The 16149-nt window shown below is 58.1% G+C and overlaps 9 protein-coding genes across 11 annotated transcripts; 5 read left to right on the forward strand and 4 right to left on the reverse strand.

Annotated features, from left to right (window-relative positions):
- Nucleotides 1–225: 225 nt before the first annotated feature.
- On the reverse strand, nt 226–3079 carry SDRG_03210 (hypothetical protein; the record flags this gene model as incomplete). The annotated part of the gene is made up of 7 exons (XM_008608835.1): nt 226–905; nt 956–1124; nt 1166–1480; nt 1531–1803; nt 1846–2295; nt 2351–2572; nt 2624–3079. The coding sequence occupies 7 exons, from the start codon at nt 3077–3079 to the stop codon at nt 271–273; spliced, it is 2520 nt and encodes an 839-aa protein (XP_008607057.1). The 3' UTR covers nt 226–270.
- An 89-nt stretch (nt 3080–3168) lies between these two features.
- Nucleotides 3169–4594, forward strand: SDRG_03211 (hypothetical protein; the record flags this gene model as incomplete). Its single annotated transcript, XM_008608836.1, has 8 exons — nt 3169–3177; nt 3219–3313; nt 3362–3592; nt 3638–3795; nt 3843–3936; nt 3981–4258; nt 4300–4430; nt 4475–4594. 8 exons carry the CDS (start codon nt 3169–3171, stop codon nt 4592–4594), a joined length of 1116 nt encoding a protein of 371 aa, XP_008607058.1.
- A 21-nt stretch (nt 4595–4615) lies between these two features.
- Nucleotides 4616–5613, forward strand: SDRG_03212. 2 transcript variants are annotated; one of them, XM_008608838.1, is made up of 5 exons: nt 4616–4911; nt 4957–5071; nt 5113–5181; nt 5227–5358; nt 5402–5494. In XM_008608838.1, the coding sequence occupies exons 1-5, from the start codon at nt 4625–4627 to the stop codon at nt 5492–5494; spliced, it is 696 nt and encodes a 231-aa protein (XP_008607060.1). In that variant the 5' UTR covers nt 4616–4624. The 2 variants fall into 2 exon arrangements, with proteins under 2 accessions (XP_008607060.1, XP_008607059.1); XM_008608837.1 differs by having other exon boundaries at nt 4616–5071; nt 5402–5613.
- SDRG_03213 lies at nt 5503–10789 on the reverse strand. Of its 2 annotated transcripts, XM_008608840.1 has the most exons (11): nt 10681–10789; nt 9265–10632; nt 8771–9218; nt 8610–8713; nt 8427–8561; nt 7878–8372; nt 7302–7832; nt 7066–7251; nt 6950–7022; nt 5813–6904; nt 5503–5761 (listed from the first exon to the last, which is right to left on the reverse strand). In XM_008608840.1, exons 1-11 carry the CDS (start codon nt 10762–10764, stop codon nt 5562–5564), a joined length of 4716 nt encoding a protein of 1571 aa, XP_008607062.1. In that variant the 5' UTR covers nt 10765–10789; the 3' UTR covers nt 5503–5561. The 2 variants fall into 2 exon arrangements, with proteins under 2 accessions (XP_008607062.1, XP_008607061.1); XM_008608839.1 differs by having other exon boundaries at nt 8610–9218.
- A 74-nt stretch (nt 10790–10863) lies between these two features.
- Nucleotides 10864–11190, forward strand: SDRG_03214 (hypothetical protein). The gene has a single exon (XM_008608841.1). It carries the CDS (start codon nt 10874–10876, stop codon nt 11126–11128), a length of 255 nt encoding a protein of 84 aa, XP_008607063.1. The 5' UTR covers nt 10864–10873; the 3' UTR covers nt 11129–11190.
- On the reverse strand, nt 11142–11812 carry SDRG_03215 (hypothetical protein). The gene is made up of 3 exons (XM_008608842.1): nt 11520–11812; nt 11298–11466; nt 11142–11248 (listed from the first exon to the last, which is right to left on the reverse strand). The coding sequence occupies exons 1-3, from the start codon at nt 11786–11788 to the stop codon at nt 11225–11227; spliced, it is 462 nt and encodes a 153-aa protein (XP_008607064.1). The 5' UTR covers nt 11789–11812; the 3' UTR covers nt 11142–11224.
- Nucleotides 11813–12257: 445 nt separating this feature from the next.
- Nucleotides 12258–12535, reverse strand: SDRG_03216 (hypothetical protein). Its single transcript, XM_008608843.1, has one exon. The coding sequence runs from the start codon at nt 12524–12526 to the stop codon at nt 12293–12295; it is 234 nt and encodes a 77-aa protein (XP_008607065.1). The 5' UTR covers nt 12527–12535; the 3' UTR covers nt 12258–12292.
- A 291-nt stretch (nt 12536–12826) lies between these two features.
- SDRG_03217 (hypothetical protein) lies at nt 12827–14002 on the forward strand. Its single transcript, XM_008608844.1, has 7 exons — nt 12827–13148; nt 13207–13322; nt 13369–13434; nt 13487–13546; nt 13602–13658; nt 13704–13811; nt 13861–14002. The coding sequence occupies exons 1-7, from the start codon at nt 12854–12856 to the stop codon at nt 13948–13950; spliced, it is 792 nt and encodes a 263-aa protein (XP_008607066.1). The 5' UTR covers nt 12827–12853; the 3' UTR covers nt 13951–14002.
- A 40-nt stretch (nt 14003–14042) lies between these two features.
- On the forward strand, nt 14043–15962 carry SDRG_03218 (hypothetical protein; the record flags this gene model as incomplete). Its single annotated transcript, XM_008608845.1, has 3 exons — nt 14043–14581; nt 14636–15643; nt 15888–15962. The coding sequence occupies exons 1-3, from the start codon at nt 14072–14074 to the stop codon at nt 15960–15962; spliced, it is 1593 nt and encodes a 530-aa protein (XP_008607067.1). The 5' UTR covers nt 14043–14071.
- Between the last annotated feature and the right edge of the window lie 187 nt (nt 15963–16149).

The raw sequence follows: 16149 nt of genomic DNA on the forward strand, positions 1-16149 counted from the left end.
CCATCGTCGACCTGGACATAGGGACATACTAGACCCTTCGACTAATATACCAGTAGCTCCTAGACGATTTATCTTAGTGTAGTACGGCAATACGAAGATGAATGCCATAGTCCTCGCCGAGCACCGACCGGCACTTGTACACTGGATAGCAGCCGCCGCAGAAGCATGCTACGTCGCAGTCGCCGACCGAACGCGACCTGCTGCGACAGTACAATATGCAAACAGCCAAGATGCCTCAAGATTCGGTCTTAATGCATGCGATACGCAGCGCTACTTGTTGGTGTTGTTGACCGAGATGATCGAGCGCGCCGTGAGCGTGTGGTCGGAGCGCGCTTCGGAGCGCGCAATGTCGCTATGACGGCGCGACTGCACCGAGCCCCACGTCTCGTTGGACTGCAGCGAGCTGCGCGGCGAGAGCGTCGAGTATGTGTCCATCTCGGAGATGCTCTGGCCTGCGATCTCGAGCAAGTCGAGGAGCTCGGCGCCGTACGGTTCGTAGCCCGGGATCGGGTACTGGAAGCCACCGCGAAAGTTGAACCGGACGCGCGCGATCGGGTCCTTGCTCGAGAAGAGCGTGACGGCTGGAAAGAGCGCGTAGTGCGTGCTGTGGAGCCGCAGCGGCTGCTGCACCTCGCCCCGCTTCTTGAGCGGCGACGCGCTCCCGTCGGATACGACAGGGATCACGAGCTGTCCGTTCAAGTAAAACTCGACGAACGGCTCGACCGCGTCTTGGTCGATCGTACACGCGACGACGTCACCGCTGCTAAACGTTGGCACACCGCTGTACTGTTTGCCATTGCAATAGAGAACACCCATGCCGTCGCCCATCAAGCCCGCATGCGACTGCCAGAGAATGCCAAAGCTGTTGCCGTCGTCGCCTGGCGTCAGTCCCGGAAAGACGACCCCTAGCCTCCATAGTTGCATCAATACTCTTGGGCAAAGACGAAGGATGCACCGTAGCCGTTGAGTTCGCCGAACCGCGTCATTTCGCCGCGCGGCGACTCGGGGGCTTCGTGGGTCTGTCGCCACACGTCTTCGGACGGGGCCCACTGCAGCACGCTGCGAGGGACTTCCCACCCAATCGCAATGCTGGCGCCAACCGGATCCATGGCTTCAATACACACCTAGGACATTGACTAAGAAGACGCAACATATGACATCGTACCTCAAACATCCACCGGCCAAACTCCCCCGCACAGCGCTGCTTGGTGCCGATCGCCGAGCAGTACCGGTTCGACGACTCGAGCTCCACGAGCAAGTCGTCTTCGGCCAAACTCAAGTGGTCGCTCAAGAGCGCGGGGTTGATTTTCACATGGCTAAACTCGCGCCGGCGCTGGAGCTCTTTCGTGAGAATGTGCGGATAGCCCTTACAGAGTTCGCCGAGCGCCGACACTTCCTTTGACGGGTTGGACGATGCGTCGCCGACAAACTTTTCAAACGCATACTGCATGACGTCCCGAAGCGCTTCGTTCGGCAAGCTCTAGCCACAGACATATATCAACTTGATACATTACGAGATCTCAAAAGGACTTCGAGCGCTTTAGTGAGCGAAATCAGCCGCGTGTGAATCTCGCGCCGGAGCATCTCGTGGTAGACAAACTGTGCGCCGTACACCGTGTTGATTTCCGCCGCGTCGCTGTCGGGCAAGTGCTGCAGCAGCACGAGCAACGTCGTCTCGGCCAAGAGCGGGCTCGTGAGCTCCCGCCGCGTGCAAAACTGCTGGAACCGACGCGGCTCGGTAAGGTACCGAACACACGCATTCAGTAGCTTCTTGCAGGCCAAATCTTGCGCCAGCAGCAGCAGCTACAATTGCTGAGCCATACCGGGCAACACATCGACACGTACTTGAAGAAGAAACTCGCTCGCACCAAAGATCGCGTCCACTTGCTGGAGATTGACGGCCATAACATGCTCGAGCTGTGCCAGCGTCGTCTGCGTCGAGTCGCGGTGCATCGCGAGCGCTTTTAGACGCTCGACTTCAATGCGGACAAAGAGCGACTCGCGCTGCGCCGAGTACTTGGCCGAAATCCGCGCTGTTTCATTGGCGACTGTCGCCGCGTGCATGGCGTGGACCGACTGCAAGTCGTGCTGCAGCGCTTGGTCGAGGAACGTGCGCGTGTGCGCGACTTCCTTGTTCTTGGCATTTTCGAGCACGTCGCCGTACCGCTTCATCTCAATCTCAAAAATCTGGTTGATTTCGTCGCTGCTGAGTTTGTTGGTCTTTTGAAACTTGTCGTACTCGTCCACCAAAGTCAAGCGGCGCTCGACCACGTCTTGGTCCTTCGCAAAAAGGACCTACCGGCCAAGTGCGATAGTTCAACCGGTCCTGATGGCGATAGACAATATGTACCATGCGATCAAACACAGGCGCGTCAAAGTGGTTGTGCAACAGAATGTTGTCGTACGCCGGCACGTCGTCGGTCAACACAATCTTCTCCCGCGACGTGCCCGTGCGCGGCACATACGTCAGCGCTTGGTGCCGCGGCGGCGTGCTGCCGGTCGCTTGCGCGAGGAAGCCATCAATGACGCTCGAGACGCCGCGGAGTAGATGCTTTGGCACTTCGCGCACGTACTAATATGTCCATATACAAGATGCCAACGTTGCCATACCACGATCGCGTACCGGCGTCATCGACCGACCCGACACTTCAATGCGGATCGTGTCCATATTGGCCACCATATCGTCGTCCATCTCCATCTCAAGGCGCAGTGTCGGATGCAGTGCGGTCTCGAGGCGCTCCGAGAGGTCGACGCACGGCGCGTACGTCGGGTCGAGCGCCTCGACGGGGCTCGCAGCCGCAAGGAGCGACTTGAGGTACACGCGCAGAATGCCCCTATTGGTGGCCAGCGTCGTGAGCTGGCGAAAGCGCTTGTCGAGCTGCGCCATGGACCGCTCGACGCCAAACTTGTGCCCAAAGCCGCGCTGGTACTCGACATCGGTCGCAAATGGCTTGGGCGCGAAGCAGTTGTAGTGCAAGACAAAGAGGTCTTGGTCGACGGTGAAGAACGGGTCCGTCCACGACGTGCGCGGTGTCTCGACGATCGAGCCTTCGCGAATGTCGAGCTTGGCCGGCTCCATGTACAGTCGTCGCACGCCTGCGATGGCCGTCATCGCCAGCTAAAAACACACAAGAACCGGTTTCGCTTCCATTTTCACGACCGCGGACGATGGACAAGGTCATCGCGCCGCTCTGTTGGATCTCATTGTGTGGGCGTAGACACCGTCGACCGATGTCTTTGGCAAGGATACCTTTTTGACATCGCTTCGCGACGGCGACGACAAGCGCCGATCCGGCGCCTACTCGCCCAAAGGGTAGAGAGACTCCGACGGGTGTTCAATGTCGCGACGTGCGTGGTGTAGCATGGTCAGTGTGCGCGAGCGCTACGCCCAGCTGCACGACGTCGTTGGGTCGCTCTCGGAGAAGATCACGGCGGTGCTGGTCCGCCAAGAGAAGGACTTTCTCGCTGCGTACCGCGCCCACATGTACAACGTACAGAAGGAGCTCCACGATACAAAGGAAAAGGTTACGCGCAACGAGACGATTGAGAACAAGTCGGAGAAGATCAAGCTCCTCGAAGAAGAGCGCGACTGGTGCGAAGTGCACGACGCACAGTTGATCGACATCGTACGGGTTAGGTATCGAAAAGAAGCGCTGCGCCTCGATGCGTTTACGACCAACATGAAGAAGGACCTCAAGCACATGAAGGAGAAGCTCGAGTCGATCGAAGAGGACCGCGACTGGCTCGAGAAGCAACTAAAAGCGTCGAAGAAACAAAACAAACTCCTTCGCGCCGGTGGGCCACTCCTATGGGTGTCAGGTCGAGATACGATGCGTCGATAGAGCTCGAGATCCGCCTCGCCAACCTCTCGACGCAACAGAGCGACAGGACGCTCTTTGAACGTCCATCGTCCCCCGCAGAAGACGCCAACGACGGGTTCGCACATGAGTACGGCGTTCGTTGCCTGAGCAGACATGTAGGCGCGCACTCGGAGACATGCAGCTGCCGCTCGCCGTCGTCGAGCGCGAAGAGAATTTTCGAAAGCAAATTCGCCAACTCAAGCGTGAGCTGCAACAGTCCAAGCGCGATGTCAACCGCCTTCGGTCGGACAACAGCAAGCACGATGCCAACCAGCTCGAAGCCTTCTTCCTCTTGAGCATCGAAGCGGTCAAGCGGGACATGGTGCGGCGCAAGACCCAGGGGCGCGAACCCAAGTCGACGCGGGCAATCGCACCGCTCAAGACCGAGACCACCACAGGTACGCCGCCATCCATTGCCCATGGATTCAAGCACGGCTAGACTACGACCCGGAGCTCAAGGACTTTACATCGGCCGACCGCGTCCGTGTCATTGAGCGCCTCCTCGCCCACGACGAAGTACTCTCGATCCTGTACGACAATTTGTTTCCAGAGCACAAACCCGAGAGCGACGTATGCAATGACGCACGGCTGTCGTCTCAGGAAATTTACTGTAGGAGGGCAAGCAGCGCGAAATACGAACCCCGCCTGTGGGCAGCGCCGTGGCGGCCGTGCGGGACGGCGGCGGGCTGCCGCTCGACGAGTCTACCTTGGCGTACCTCAAGCTAAAAAAATAACATATAAATAGACAATTCATCCCCCATCGTATGACAAGCAGGAGGGCGAAGATGAACGACGACGACAGCATCAACCAACTCCTTGCGCAAACACAGCGCTGTTCGTTCGACTGTCAATCACTGTTCAATGCACGTGTGGCCGCCATGGAGGCGCGCAATCAGGCCACGACAGCCCTCGTCAAGCCCCCGCAGAGTAGTAGCACCACGATCGGTGCCCCCGACTTCCGCACCCGGTTTCGCACGCCAACGCAGTACGACCTCAAGGTCGAGTCGGCCAAGAAAAGCGTCACGTCCAATGAGCTCTACCGCCCACCGAGGTCATCGCTGCTGGTAGAGTCTACATGTCCTTATACGGTGCCTAGTCTGCACACGTTCCGGGATGAGAACGGTAATAGCAACGTTGGGGAGCGTGAGTTTACGGCCAAATTTGCGCTGCCCGACAACCAAGACATGCGGCGGCACATTGCGGCCGACCAGGTTGGTGCTGGCATCACCGCCGCGCTGACGTCTCTGGCTAGGAAGGATTTCTCACCGGCACGTCGATCAAGGCGGTCGTGTGCGATCGCTACTTGCCCCGCGGCCAAGACGTAATTGCATTTCGCTTTTTCAGTTGCGCTGGACGACGCGCGTAGGAGTTTCGGCTGCAGCTGCCGCACACCAACAGCAAGACGGGCAACCTTAATTTGCGACTGCACGTCACGCTGGATCAGGCAGACATGTTCTCGGGGCGGTCGCAGCACGCCTACCGGTCCGAAGGGCCCGTGGTAGGACGTCTCTATCGCTTTTTGAGGTCAACCAAATCGGTAGGACCCGCGCTTTGTGCTCGAATTTTCGCCGTCCGGTGTCGGCCAAAGCTGCGTCGACATTGGTACCCACCAACGACCTGGCAAAAATGCCTAACGGCACAAGCCATTGCATCCAACGATTCATCACTCTACGTCGAATGAATCATGATGACATATCTACTTTACATGAGATCCACGAGGTCGTCGTCGTCGTCCTCAAACACAAAAGGTCCCTCGTCGTTGTCGTCGGATTCGCATTCGCTCGCCTCTTCGTTGGCTTCTTCGTCCATAAAGGAGAGGGCGTTGGACCGATGCGGGTGCACGGACGACTCGGCACGGCGCCACGGCGGCGGCGCGCTCTTCGTCGGTGCAAAGTACCAGTCTACAGCAGCCTCATGACACCATCGTCCTCGAGAAATGCAAGAGTCATTACCAGGCGCATCGTCGTCCAAGAACGACTCGTCGCTCCGTCGAACAGCTTCACGAATCGCGTCAATGCCCGAGAGGTCCAGTGGCGCCAACGCCACGGACGACGTGCGCTGCAGCATATTGGATTCCCGCAAATCGGTCGCCGAGGTCGTTCTCGGTGGCGGTATTGAGGCCACGGTCGTCGTATTTGCGAGGGGTGCAAAGAGGTGGTTGAACTTGTCGAGGAGCTCGGCGCGCGCATGTAGCGCATGGAGCGTGTCGGCGCTATACGCCTGGACCGACGCCATGAGCTCGGACGTGGTTGTCAGCGGCTTCTCGGGTGTCGACGCAGAAGACGCAGCCGACGGCGCGAAAAAGTACTTTTGGCGAATAAAGTCGTGGCGAGCCAGGAGCACTTGCTTGAGCGCGGGTTCGCCGGGCACTGCCATCCATGCGCACTCAAAGAGCGCGAGGCTGAGCGCGACGCACAAAAGGTACAGCGTTGTGCGTTCGTGGGGCGAAAAGTCGGCAAAGTTGGAGGCGGCGAAGAAGAGAAACCCGAGGTTCGTAAGGATGCAAAGCCGCGAGAGGAGCATGATGTACGTGAACCACGTGCCAATGTCCTCGGCCTCCATCGGCAGCGGCCGACGCATCGTGCAGCAGAGGTGGAAGGCATCCAAGCGCAGCTGAATCGCGCTCTCTAAAAACGCCAAGATGGGCGCGATGGGCGCGACAAAGATAAAGAGCGTCACGAGGCCAAACTGCACGACAATGTCGGCATAGTCCTCGTACATGTTGTCCAGCGGAGAAAGCGCTAGCTCAGCCTCGACTTCGTCAAGGACCTCGTCCTCGGCCTTGGCGCTGAGGCTCCGAAGATACCGTAGCAGCGGCAGCGCAATGTGCAGTGCGTTCTTCCCCATGCGGTAGAGGAAGAGGCACAGCAAGAGGTTCTCGACCTCGGGGAGGCAGTTGCTCGTCGGTCCATAGATGGTGGCGTTCGTTGCCGAAGGCGCGCCAAAACTCGTCCTCGACACGTCGTAGCACCCGAGGGTGTGGTGTTTTAGAAAGGCCGTAAAGAACAGCGCCGAGTAGTAGATGCTGCCTTGCATCAAAAAGACTAGACACAGATGAGCCGAAGGGGACATCGAGATGTGCAACGCACTCTTGAGGACAACATTGTCTTCGTACTCGGACTGCGTCATGTAATTTTCCTTCTCTGTGAGCCAAAACGCCATCTACACCCATTTTGCGTCGAGTGTTGCGCGAAGAAGAACGTACGCGGGACGTTTGCTTTGCGCACAGATTGACAACGCCGACTTGACATATTGATACGAGTGTCGTGCCGTAAAACGGTCCCGCGACACGCACAAACGTCGGCTGGAGACTGTAGAGCGACACCATGACGAGGTAGTAAGCCCAGAGAACGGCGGCGATCACGGCCAACGACACGGCTTGCAGTTGCACCTACAACACAGTATTCTCCACTGCGTATCATCTTCATAATGGCAGTGTACGCGAAGATGGGTTGGGAAGAAGCGCTCGATTTCGTTCGTGATGGGGTTGCGCCGCTCCGAGATGCCGTAGAACGCAGGACGCACTTGCTGCTCTTCGACGTAGCCATCCATGCCCCACGCGACCGTTGTCAGATGCTGCTTGCGCTGCCAGAGCTTGGCGTAGCCAAAAGCCCAGAGCAGAATGCACAGCCCGAGGTACGTGGCGTCGAGCGTACACTCGATGTGCGACGTGCCGTTCGACGTCGTTGCGATGTACGTTGCGTACCCGTGGTAGTCGCCGTGGTGCCACACAATGTAGATAAGGGAAAAGACCACCGGGAGGAGGAGGCACTGGGCGTAAAAGCCAAGCCAGAAAAAGTACAAGGCTATCTGCTCGCCATAGTACTCGCGCACGGCCGTGAGCGGCTGCCGGAACGGGTAAATCCGATAGAAAAAGTTGCGAAAGCACGCCGTGTCGGGGTCCGGCTCGCCTGGGAGCTGACGCGGTCGCCAGTACGTGAGCCATTGCGTCTTGAGACTCTCGAGGTTCGTCTACCATCATCGCCGTGTCAAACCCTAATACCAAAAGCAAGGTACCCATTCAAAGCAACTCGCGGCATGCAAACACGAATAGCCCTCGAGGACACCGGAGTCCACCATGGCCGTCGTATCGAGTTCATCTTGCACGATGCGGTCGACGAGTCGTAAAATGTCGGTAGTCTGAAACACAGATGGGGACGTTTCGACCGTCGGCAAGTCGAGCTGGTTGGGATGCCGCTTGTAGAGGTACTGCAGACTCGGCTTCTTGTAGTACGTGCCATACGTCGGGTACATGTACGGCACGCGTGCTGGCTTCTTGAGTGTTTTCTTCTTTGGTTTCTGTCCCAGCGGTAGTGGGGGGTCATCGGCCAAGTCGGCCGCACGTTGGTGGACATTGATGCGGCGTGCAATCTGCGCCAATGATTCATGGGCAAAAAACTGGTTCTCGGTCGCCAAGAGCAAGTTGCGGCCATAGAGCGAGCACAACTTTTGCTTTGCCGTCTGCGGATCGTAGACGCGGCGGTCGGTGGCGACTTCGCGTGGCGTCCAAAACTACATGTCCTTGTGAGCGATCGACAGGTGCAAAAAAAGAGGTTGAGTTCGTACATTCGGCCCCGGGTCCACCGCATCTTGGAACGGCAGCTTGTACTTGCGGCGCTCGGCTTCCGTTGCGATCAGCCGACGCGACGCCGAGAGTTTAAAGTATATTTTCTTGCCGTCTTTGGATATAGAGACGTTGATCTAATGTCAAAGGCTCAATTTGTCCGAATGCTACAGTGAAAAACGTACCTCGAGACCACAGACGGTGACGAGGCGCTCGAGAACGAGCACGCGCACAATGGACTCAAACTCGCTCGTCAACATCATCTCGGCGTCGTGTACACTGCTGGCGCCTGTCCGCGAAAGCCACTCGGACGTGAAGGCGTGCTTGGCGACGTCGGCATTCCCACCCGCCGGAACTGAATGCAGGTACAAGGTCAGCGCCGACGCAAACGGCAACGACGCTTCTTGGAGCGACTCGGAAAAATGGCTTGTCGCGTGTGGTTTGTGCTTGCGTGCGCGCTTCTCGCCGGGCTTTTTGCCGAGGAGACGGCGCCCCCACGCCCGAAGGTAGAGAACATAGACATTTTTCAGAAAGAGCGCGAGCTCGATGCCCCAGAGCCCGATACAGACGCATAAGAGACCGTGCACATACTCGTTGAGCATTGTGGCGACCGTGAGCTTGCACGTGTCGCTCATGTCGTCGATCGTTGTCATGGAGAGTTGACACTCGTTTTCGAGAAAGTCGAGAAGCACCGTCGAGTGCGAGCGCTGAAGCGCATCGAGGATGTACTGCAAGAGCGCATGGACATACACTTGGTGCCACCCCCCATCGTCGTGCAAGTCGTGACGAATGATCTAATTCAACACATGCATCAGCCGCGGTTGCAGTCTACGAGTGTACCGTCGCCGTGTCGGTATGCACGATGTAGAGGACGGCAATCGAGATGGACTGCAGACAGAAAGCAAGGACAAGCGCATGTGTCTGCGCGCGGCGAAAGCGCGGCGAGCACCCGAGAAGACCCGACACCGTCACACTCGTGCTGTAGACTAGAAACGCGCCCGTGAACGACCACACGATTACGTGGGACGTGTCAATCGGGCGACCGTGCATGGACGACGCATCGAGGGCCACCGCGTAGAGAAGGGCTGCTGCAACCCCAAGGGCGCATAGACCAAAGAGAATCAAGAGCACATGAAGAAGGTGGACGACGGACCCGGACGACGCGGCCACCTTCTTGGTCGCGGTGGCAATGGCTGTCGTGGGACACGTTGGATCGAGCCACTTGAGTAGAAGCAGTGCCGTCCATTCGAGTAGTAGTAGGGCACTTAGCGAGAGTAGCGCGACTTGAAGCACATATGTGGCATCCACAAGCATGCTCAGAATCGGGCGCAAGCACGACGCAAAGGTGGGGTCCATCGGCACGACAACATTCCCATCCAAGTAACTCGCGTTCACGGGCGACGCCGGCATGCACACGTCGTGCACCCACGTCTTCATCCACTCGGGTGTCTCGGTGACAGGCGGTGGATACAACAGTGCATTGGCTTGGTACGAGAGCCAAGGAAGCGGGTCCGTGATCGCAAATGCATGGTCGTCGGTGGTTGCGCTGGAGGGCGCAACGATGGTCGGCAAACTTGCATCATAGCTACCAGATGTCGTGCTGTTGCTGCTTTGCGGAAACATAGTCTCAAACTGGTCTTGGAGAAACTCGAGAAGGACTTTGCCAAACTCGGCTTGGACAAACGACGTAATGTTGAGCGGCGGCGTCGCGTCCGAGTCGTTCAAGAAGAAACTCGGTCGATACAAAGTGTACGCGTGCGTCTCGTTCGAGTACGTCATGAGCGCGTTCTCCATGTCGCGGTGAAAAAGCTCGAGGGCGTAGATGCCAAGGCAAAGGCCAAGAAGGAACCCCACGAGCGCCCGCTCAAACGACGTCAAGTAGGACCAGTTGGCTGACGCGGCACCTTTATAGCCAAGGAAGGGCGTGATGCCTAGCACGACGAGCAGCAGCAAAAGCACGAGCAAAAGCCAGCGCGGGAAATAAATGCTGTACGCCGACGCGGTGTGCAGATAGGCGAGGCCCGCAGCGACGCCAAGGAGGCAGAGAAGCGAGAGGCCGGTGGTGCGACGCAGCAATGTCTGGAAGACGGCAACGAACGGCGACACGAACGGCGGCAGGTTGTTGCGGGGGTGCTGGGCGGCGATGCCCTTTAGGAATGCCAGCTCCTTGGCCTCCATGGCATGCGTGCGCGTCACCATGCTCTTGAGCTACTCGCGTCATTAGGATTCTTGCATGGAGGCATCCAGGATCTTTACCTCTTCCGGTGGCATCTTGATGCTGTTGGGAAACACAAGGACAAAGAAGAAGCGCCATGGCTTCTTTGGCGGGCTGGCCGCCATGGTCAGGAGTCGGCGTGGATCGCGCCTCTTCAAATGGACGAGCCTGATTGAACGGGTGGTGCCGACCTGGAATGAGGCACCAAATTCGGACAGTTCCGAATTTTCAACCATGGTCCGTGTCAAGGCGCTGTACTTTGCCGCCGCCCGCGAGCTCCTCGGTCTGCGGGAAGAGAAGATCGACCTTGGGGACGCGCCGACGACCGCGACCTTTCGCGCGACCCTCGCCACCAAGTACCCCCATGCTGCCGAGTACATCCAAGACATTACGCTCGCCGTGAACCTCGAGTACGTCCTCGGCGACGACGTGCGCCGCCTCCACGACGACGACGAAGTCGCTCTCATCCCTCCGATCTCGGGGGGCTAAACGCAAGTAGACCGTCGTGTATCCGTGCGTCTGAGACTCCCGATGCTTTATCTCTGTTTCCCTCTCGCATCGTGGTGGCAGCCATCGTCGCCTTGCTTAGCGCTTGGCGTTCGAGATGAGCTAGAGGTGATGATCCAGCATACCCGATACGAGAACGCAAAGGTGATACCTTGTTCTCGAGGGTACGGATCGACGACCGGTAGTTGGCGAGGAGCGAGTCCTTCATGTGGAGCTGCTTGCGCTGCGCGTCGTGGGTCGCTTGCTGGTGCTGGAGCTGCGACGTCAGTATGGCTTGGTGGTGCTGAAGCTGGTCGATCTGGCGCTTCCACTGCACCTCTCTACGAGGCGTCGTTCGTGTCACTCAAGTCGTAGGATGGACGAAGCAGTCTACTGCAGTCGACTGGCCGCCATCTCGGTCGCGAGTTCCTCGTTCCGCCGGAGCACTTCCTGCAGGCTCTCGCGGAGCTCGTGGACAACCTTGGCATGCTCCAGGCTCGCGTCGTCTTGCTTGGATGCAGTCTCGGAAGGCTCATCCATGACCTCCTTGGCCGCCTGGTCCTTGAGGAACTGCTTGTGGAACGCCAGGATCCCCTCATGTAGCATGTCGATCTGCGCAAGCGCGTTGGCCCGAACGTCGTCCACCGCTGCGTCGCTCTGCATCGTCCTGGGCCCGACCGGGTCAATTGGGAACTGCGATCTTTCCCGCAAAATCCGGTTAATTGTGCGCATAACCGGATAATCGACATCAACCGCGCCAATGCTCACTGCGATTGGAGCCGCTTGCTGCTCTCACTGAGTACCTCGTCAACTTCACGAGCAGCTGCATCTGCTAGTTCATTTACCAATGCACTCGACCACCAGCGTAAGAAAATTGCTTTAAGAAGGATTGCGAAAAGGTATTATTACGAGCAAATGACCTCGTGAACCATGAAGGAATCGATCAAGTCCATGAACCGAGGTGATCCCAGCGGCGCATATGTACATATTCAAGCCCAATAGCATGAGAATCGACCGACATTAGGCAAAGACTCTGCGAACGTCCCTAGAAGGTCACATACGCAGGGCTTGCTTGCACCGAGGCGCAGTGAGCGGTCATGAAACCAGCACGAATACCACAGCAGCCCACGCACGATATGAAATGCAATATCAATTCATTTGATCGTATTATGTCGAAGGACTAGGAGGCGGTGGAGGCTGCTGCGTTGGGCCTTGGTTGGGCCACAGCGTGCGCCACGCTGCGGACTGGTCCATGCGCCGCTTGAGGTTGGCCGCCCGATATGCAGCGACGTCCTTCATGTCTGACGCATCGCGAAGCTTGGACTGGTCGCGGAAGAGCTCGTCTTGGGCGTCGCGCCATGCGTGCTGCGACCGAATGTCCTCAAGGAACGCGCCGAGCATGGTTTGGTTTGTGGCAACGTGCTTTATCCGGATCCACCCGGATAAAGCCCCAGAGGGAGCCGTTTTGAACGATAAGAGATGAAGCGACTTTGAGTGCTTCAAACGTGTGCACACTCAACGTACTCGACCAATAATCAACTTCCTACGCCCACGTACGACTACAAGAGCGGCAAGTCGTCCTTCGGCACGCCGGCCTTGATGACGTGGCGCTCCCCCCGCCGGCGTAACGTAACGAAGTTGAAGCTGGCGGTTTCACGTAAAGGACTACAGAGTCAGAGTACAAAGGGCCGGAAGCAAAGCTTTTACATATGCGGGCGACTTGAGACCATGCCAAAAGGAGCAGAACCTGATTTGATGTCTGCGCTTGACTCCTCCGCTCTTGCCTCTGCCGCTTCGCCCACCGACGTCGTACATTCGTCCGCGAGCCGCTCGCTGTGGTCGGCTGGGCGGGATGGCGTGCGCCGCTGGCGCCAAAAGGTCATCTTCAACCGCTTCGCTCCGTCCATGGACCGCGTCCACAACGATGCCGAGTTTACTCTGCGCAAGAAGCGCTTTGACGAGCACCTCAGTCACATGCGCACGCTCGAGGCACAGTTCTCCGCGCTTGTCAACAAGACCTTGGGTGCGTCGTCGATCGCGGTTTCTTGATGAATAGCTCATGCTGCTCTTCTTTCTACTAGAGTTTGGCGACGCGCTGGCGTCGATCGGCAAGGATGATGCGGCTATCAAACAGGACGGCGACCGGAGCACAAACCAGCGTCTCGAGGCTGTGCAGAGCGCAACGATTGCGTTTCGCGTACATTGGTTTGGACCAAGGTGGTTCTCATGTCATCACTTTGTAGACGGCCATGGAAGGCTCAGCGGTCCTGCACCTCCAAGACAAGGTCGCTGGATTGACCTCCACCTTTGTACGACATATAGTCTCATCCCCTTCGTTGTCTCATGCGAGAATCTCTATAGAAGGAGCCTCTGCACCACCGTGCCCAGCTCGAGCTCGACTTTCACCGCGCGTCTCGCCGCGTACGTGACGTGATCCATCATCACTCTTGTGGTGCTGATGCGTGATGCGGACTAGTATGTCAACGCCAAGCAGCACAACAAGCTTCTCGAGGTGACGCTCGCCAAGCAAGAGGTAGGCGCCCCCGCCCACGTGGTGCGTATCTTAGCCGGCGCGTAGCTTGAGGCGGCCTACCGCGCGCTCACGGTCGTCACCGAAACTCTCGTGGTGCAGTTCCGAAACCTCGAGGAGAAGCGCGTCCAGTCCACATCCGAGGAACTGGCAGAGGTATGGATGCAAAGAGTGTATGCCGCGTCGACATGCGATTGTTGCGTAGGTGCAGCAGCGCTTGGGCGACTTGTTTGCAGATATGAGTGCGCTGACGGCGCACGAGACACAGCCGGATGCGACCCACTACCTCTTGTAACTCGACAAAAGTGTCTTCGAAATGGAATTGAAATGATCAGTTTGCACCAAGAATCTCTTCCGTCAAGGGACAGACTTGAAGGGGAAAACGTCCAAAACCGTTTTACAAGATTCATGCGCGAATGGCTGGCGTGTCGGTCGCCGCGATTCCCCGGTTGTTCTTGGACGACGTCAGAAACGCCAAGCATTCATGGGATTGGCAATCAAACGCTAGCAGCATCGCGTCGTCCGACGACGAAGCCCCTCCGAGTGGTCTGATATCCCCACTCGCATCGACATCGTCCTTGTCGTCATTGTCGTCGAATGACGATGGTGACTCGGACGTGAGTTCCGTCTTAACTGATGCCTCGGAGAACGACGTTGCCTCGCTATGTTCCTCGTCCGTGGGTTCCATCGAGAGCGACCCGGTACGACCCTTCTTGCACCATTTCGGCGCCGTCAACGGCGGTTGGGCATCGGTGTTGGCCGTCCCACGCGTCCTCTACGCACACCAGCTCGTCGACGCCAGCCAACATGCAGTGCACGCATTCCCACCCAAGCCAACGCGTCACAAAGACACAAGTGACGACAACGATGCCGATGGCCAAGAATTGCGACCTGTATTCTGCCTCACGCAGCTGCACCGCTTCGAGGTAGTGTACTGCAAACGGCAAACTCAGCACCATATCAAACGACGTGTCTTGTAGCTACCTGCCATGTCCTCACAAACGACACCCGAGGTCGGCACGCCCTACTTTGCCCCGCACATAGCAGCTGCGTTTCCGTGCAAGTCCCACAACGAGTGGTACCTTTCCTATGCCGATATCCAGCACCTTCTCGACGTGTACGTTCGACCCCGCGACGCTGTCGTGGATCTCGGGGCCGGGCGGTCCCAGCTCGCCCGCGATATGGTGCTGCACGGCTACCATAACGTCACGGCCATCGACAACGACGCGAAATTGCTGCCGTGTGTGGAGGCGTCGCTCGCGCCATTCTTGCACGTGGTATGTATGGACGCGATGCAGCTAACGCTGGCGCCGGCGTCGATCGACGCTGTCCTCGCAAAGGCCTTTTTCGAAATGCTCTCCGCGTCGGCGCAGTGCGCTGTGCTCACACAAGTGCTGGCCTGTCTTCGCCCGGGCGGTATCTTGTTTGTCGTCGCGTTCAACAACGACAATAGCTGGTGGGCAGCACCCGACGTTGCACGTCTCCTCGCACGCGCCGCCGTTTGCATCGACGACCAGCCCGTCGGTCCGATCGTCGGCTCGCCCATGGACCGTTCGCACGCTTGTCGGGCGCGGGTCTGGCGCACACGGGCGTCCATGGACGACATTTCGCATCGCGCAACGTGCGACGCGGCCAGCACACTGGCAGCGCGCTATGAATGGCGGCTACGGGCTTTTGAGCGCCAGCTTCAAGCCGAAGAGGCCCTGCACGACGATGTGCTCTGTGTCGAGCTCCCGCGGATGATGGACGAAGACTTTCGGAGCTTGCTCGTTCGGCAGGAAGCGAGGAGCCGGAACAACGACGATGACATCGCACGCGCCCAACTAGTGCTCATGGAGAAGCCCATTGATGAGCATGCGACTTCGTGTGCGAGCCACGCATCGCCGTCCGCGAGAACCATCATTTTAGAGCCGCCAATGTCAGCTCTGAGAGTGCCAAGTATTGACAGCATCCAAGCCACCAGGCCCGACATGCAAGCCTACCCCGAGGTCGTCGTATCGCTCAACGTGTTGTCAGATCTGGGAGACGAGGCCTTTGCCGCCGAGGCAACGGATGGGGATGCGGCGTGTCCACCTTCAGAAAGAAGAGAGTCGGCCAGTGCGGCAGAGACAATGCACGGTGTCGCAGTCGCACTTGTGACCCATGTCCTCGCCGACGCCGCCGCGTTGGCGTCCAGCCCCGACAAGAAGCAATCACAGCTAGTTGTTCCTACGAGCGAAATGTCTTTTGAAGGCCGTGATCGCAACGCCGTCGGGCCTCCACCAGGAGACAGCGATGCCGTGCACGGCGTTGCCGTCGCACTGGTAAACCACGTCATTGCTGATGTGGCCGCGCACATTCCAAGCCCGAAAAAAACAGTGCTGCGGCAGAGTCAAGGACCGTCCGAAGCGGAGAGTAAAGTCCACCAGCCTATAGCCGCGTCACCCGACGCAAACTTGAGCACTGCAGCTATCGAACACGGTGTTGCAGTCGCTCTTGTGACGGAGCTCATCAC

The sequence above is a fragment of the Saprolegnia diclina genome (genome assembly GCF_000281045.1).
Source record: "Saprolegnia diclina VS20 unplaced genomic scaffold supercont1.7, whole genome shotgun sequence".
Classification (NCBI taxonomy): domain Eukaryota; phylum Oomycota; class Saprolegniomycetes; order Saprolegniales; family Saprolegniaceae; genus Saprolegnia; species Saprolegnia diclina.

Bases quoted from the DNA above. Each gene is read 5' to 3' on its own strand.
- SDRG_03217 (XM_008608844.1), top strand. From the start codon at position 12,854: ATGCCAAAAGGAGCAGAACCTGATTTGATGTCTGCGCTTGACTCCTCC. The intron at 13,149-13,206 runs GTGCGTCGTCGA...TCTTTCTACTAG, and splicing joins GCTTGTCAACAAGACCTTGG to AGTTTGGCGACGCGCTGGCG. The intron at 13,435-13,486 runs GTACGACATATA...GAATCTCTATAG, and splicing joins CTGGATTGACCTCCACCTTT to AAGGAGCCTCTGCACCACCG.
- SDRG_03214 (XM_008608841.1), top strand. From the start codon at position 10,874: ATGGTCCGTGTCAAGGCGCTGTACTTTGCCGCCGCCCGCGAGCTCCTC.
- SDRG_03215 (XM_008608842.1), bottom strand. From the start codon at position 11,788: ATGCAGAGCGACGCAGCGGTGGACGACGTTCGGGCCAACGCGCTTGCG. The intron at 11,467-11,519 runs GTAGACTGCTTC...GACGCCTCGTAG, and splicing joins ATGGCGGCCAGTCGACTGCA to AGAGGTGCAGTGGAAGCGCC. The intron at 11,249-11,297 runs GTATCACCTTTG...CATCACCTCTAG, and splicing joins TCCGTACCCTCGAGAACAAG to CTCATCTCGAACGCCAAGCG.
- SDRG_03216 (XM_008608843.1), bottom strand. From the start codon at position 12,526: ATGCTCGGCGCGTTCCTTGAGGACATTCGGTCGCAGCACGCATGGCGC.
- SDRG_03212 (XM_008608837.1), top strand. From the start codon at position 4,625: ATGACAAGCAGGAGGGCGAAGATGAACGACGACGACAGCATCAACCAA. The intron at 5,072-5,112 runs GTTGGTGCTGGC...GTCTCTGGCTAG, and splicing joins GGCACATTGCGGCCGACCAG to GAAGGATTTCTCACCGGCAC. The intron at 5,359-5,401 runs GTAGGACGTCTC...CCAAATCGGTAG, and splicing joins ACCGGTCCGAAGGGCCCGTG to GACCCGCGCTTTGTGCTCGA.
- SDRG_03213 (XM_008608839.1), bottom strand. From the start codon at position 10,764: ATGGCGGCCAGCCCGCCAAAGAAGCCATGGCGCTTCTTCTTTGTCCTT. The intron at 6,905-6,949 runs GTGCGTTGCACA...ATCTGTGTCTAG, and splicing joins AGACAATGTTGTCCTCAAGA to TCTTTTTGATGCAAGGCAGC. The intron at 5,762-5,812 runs GTAATGACTCTT...AGGCTGCTGTAG, and splicing joins CTTGGACGACGATGCGCCTG to ACTGGTACTTTGCACCGACG.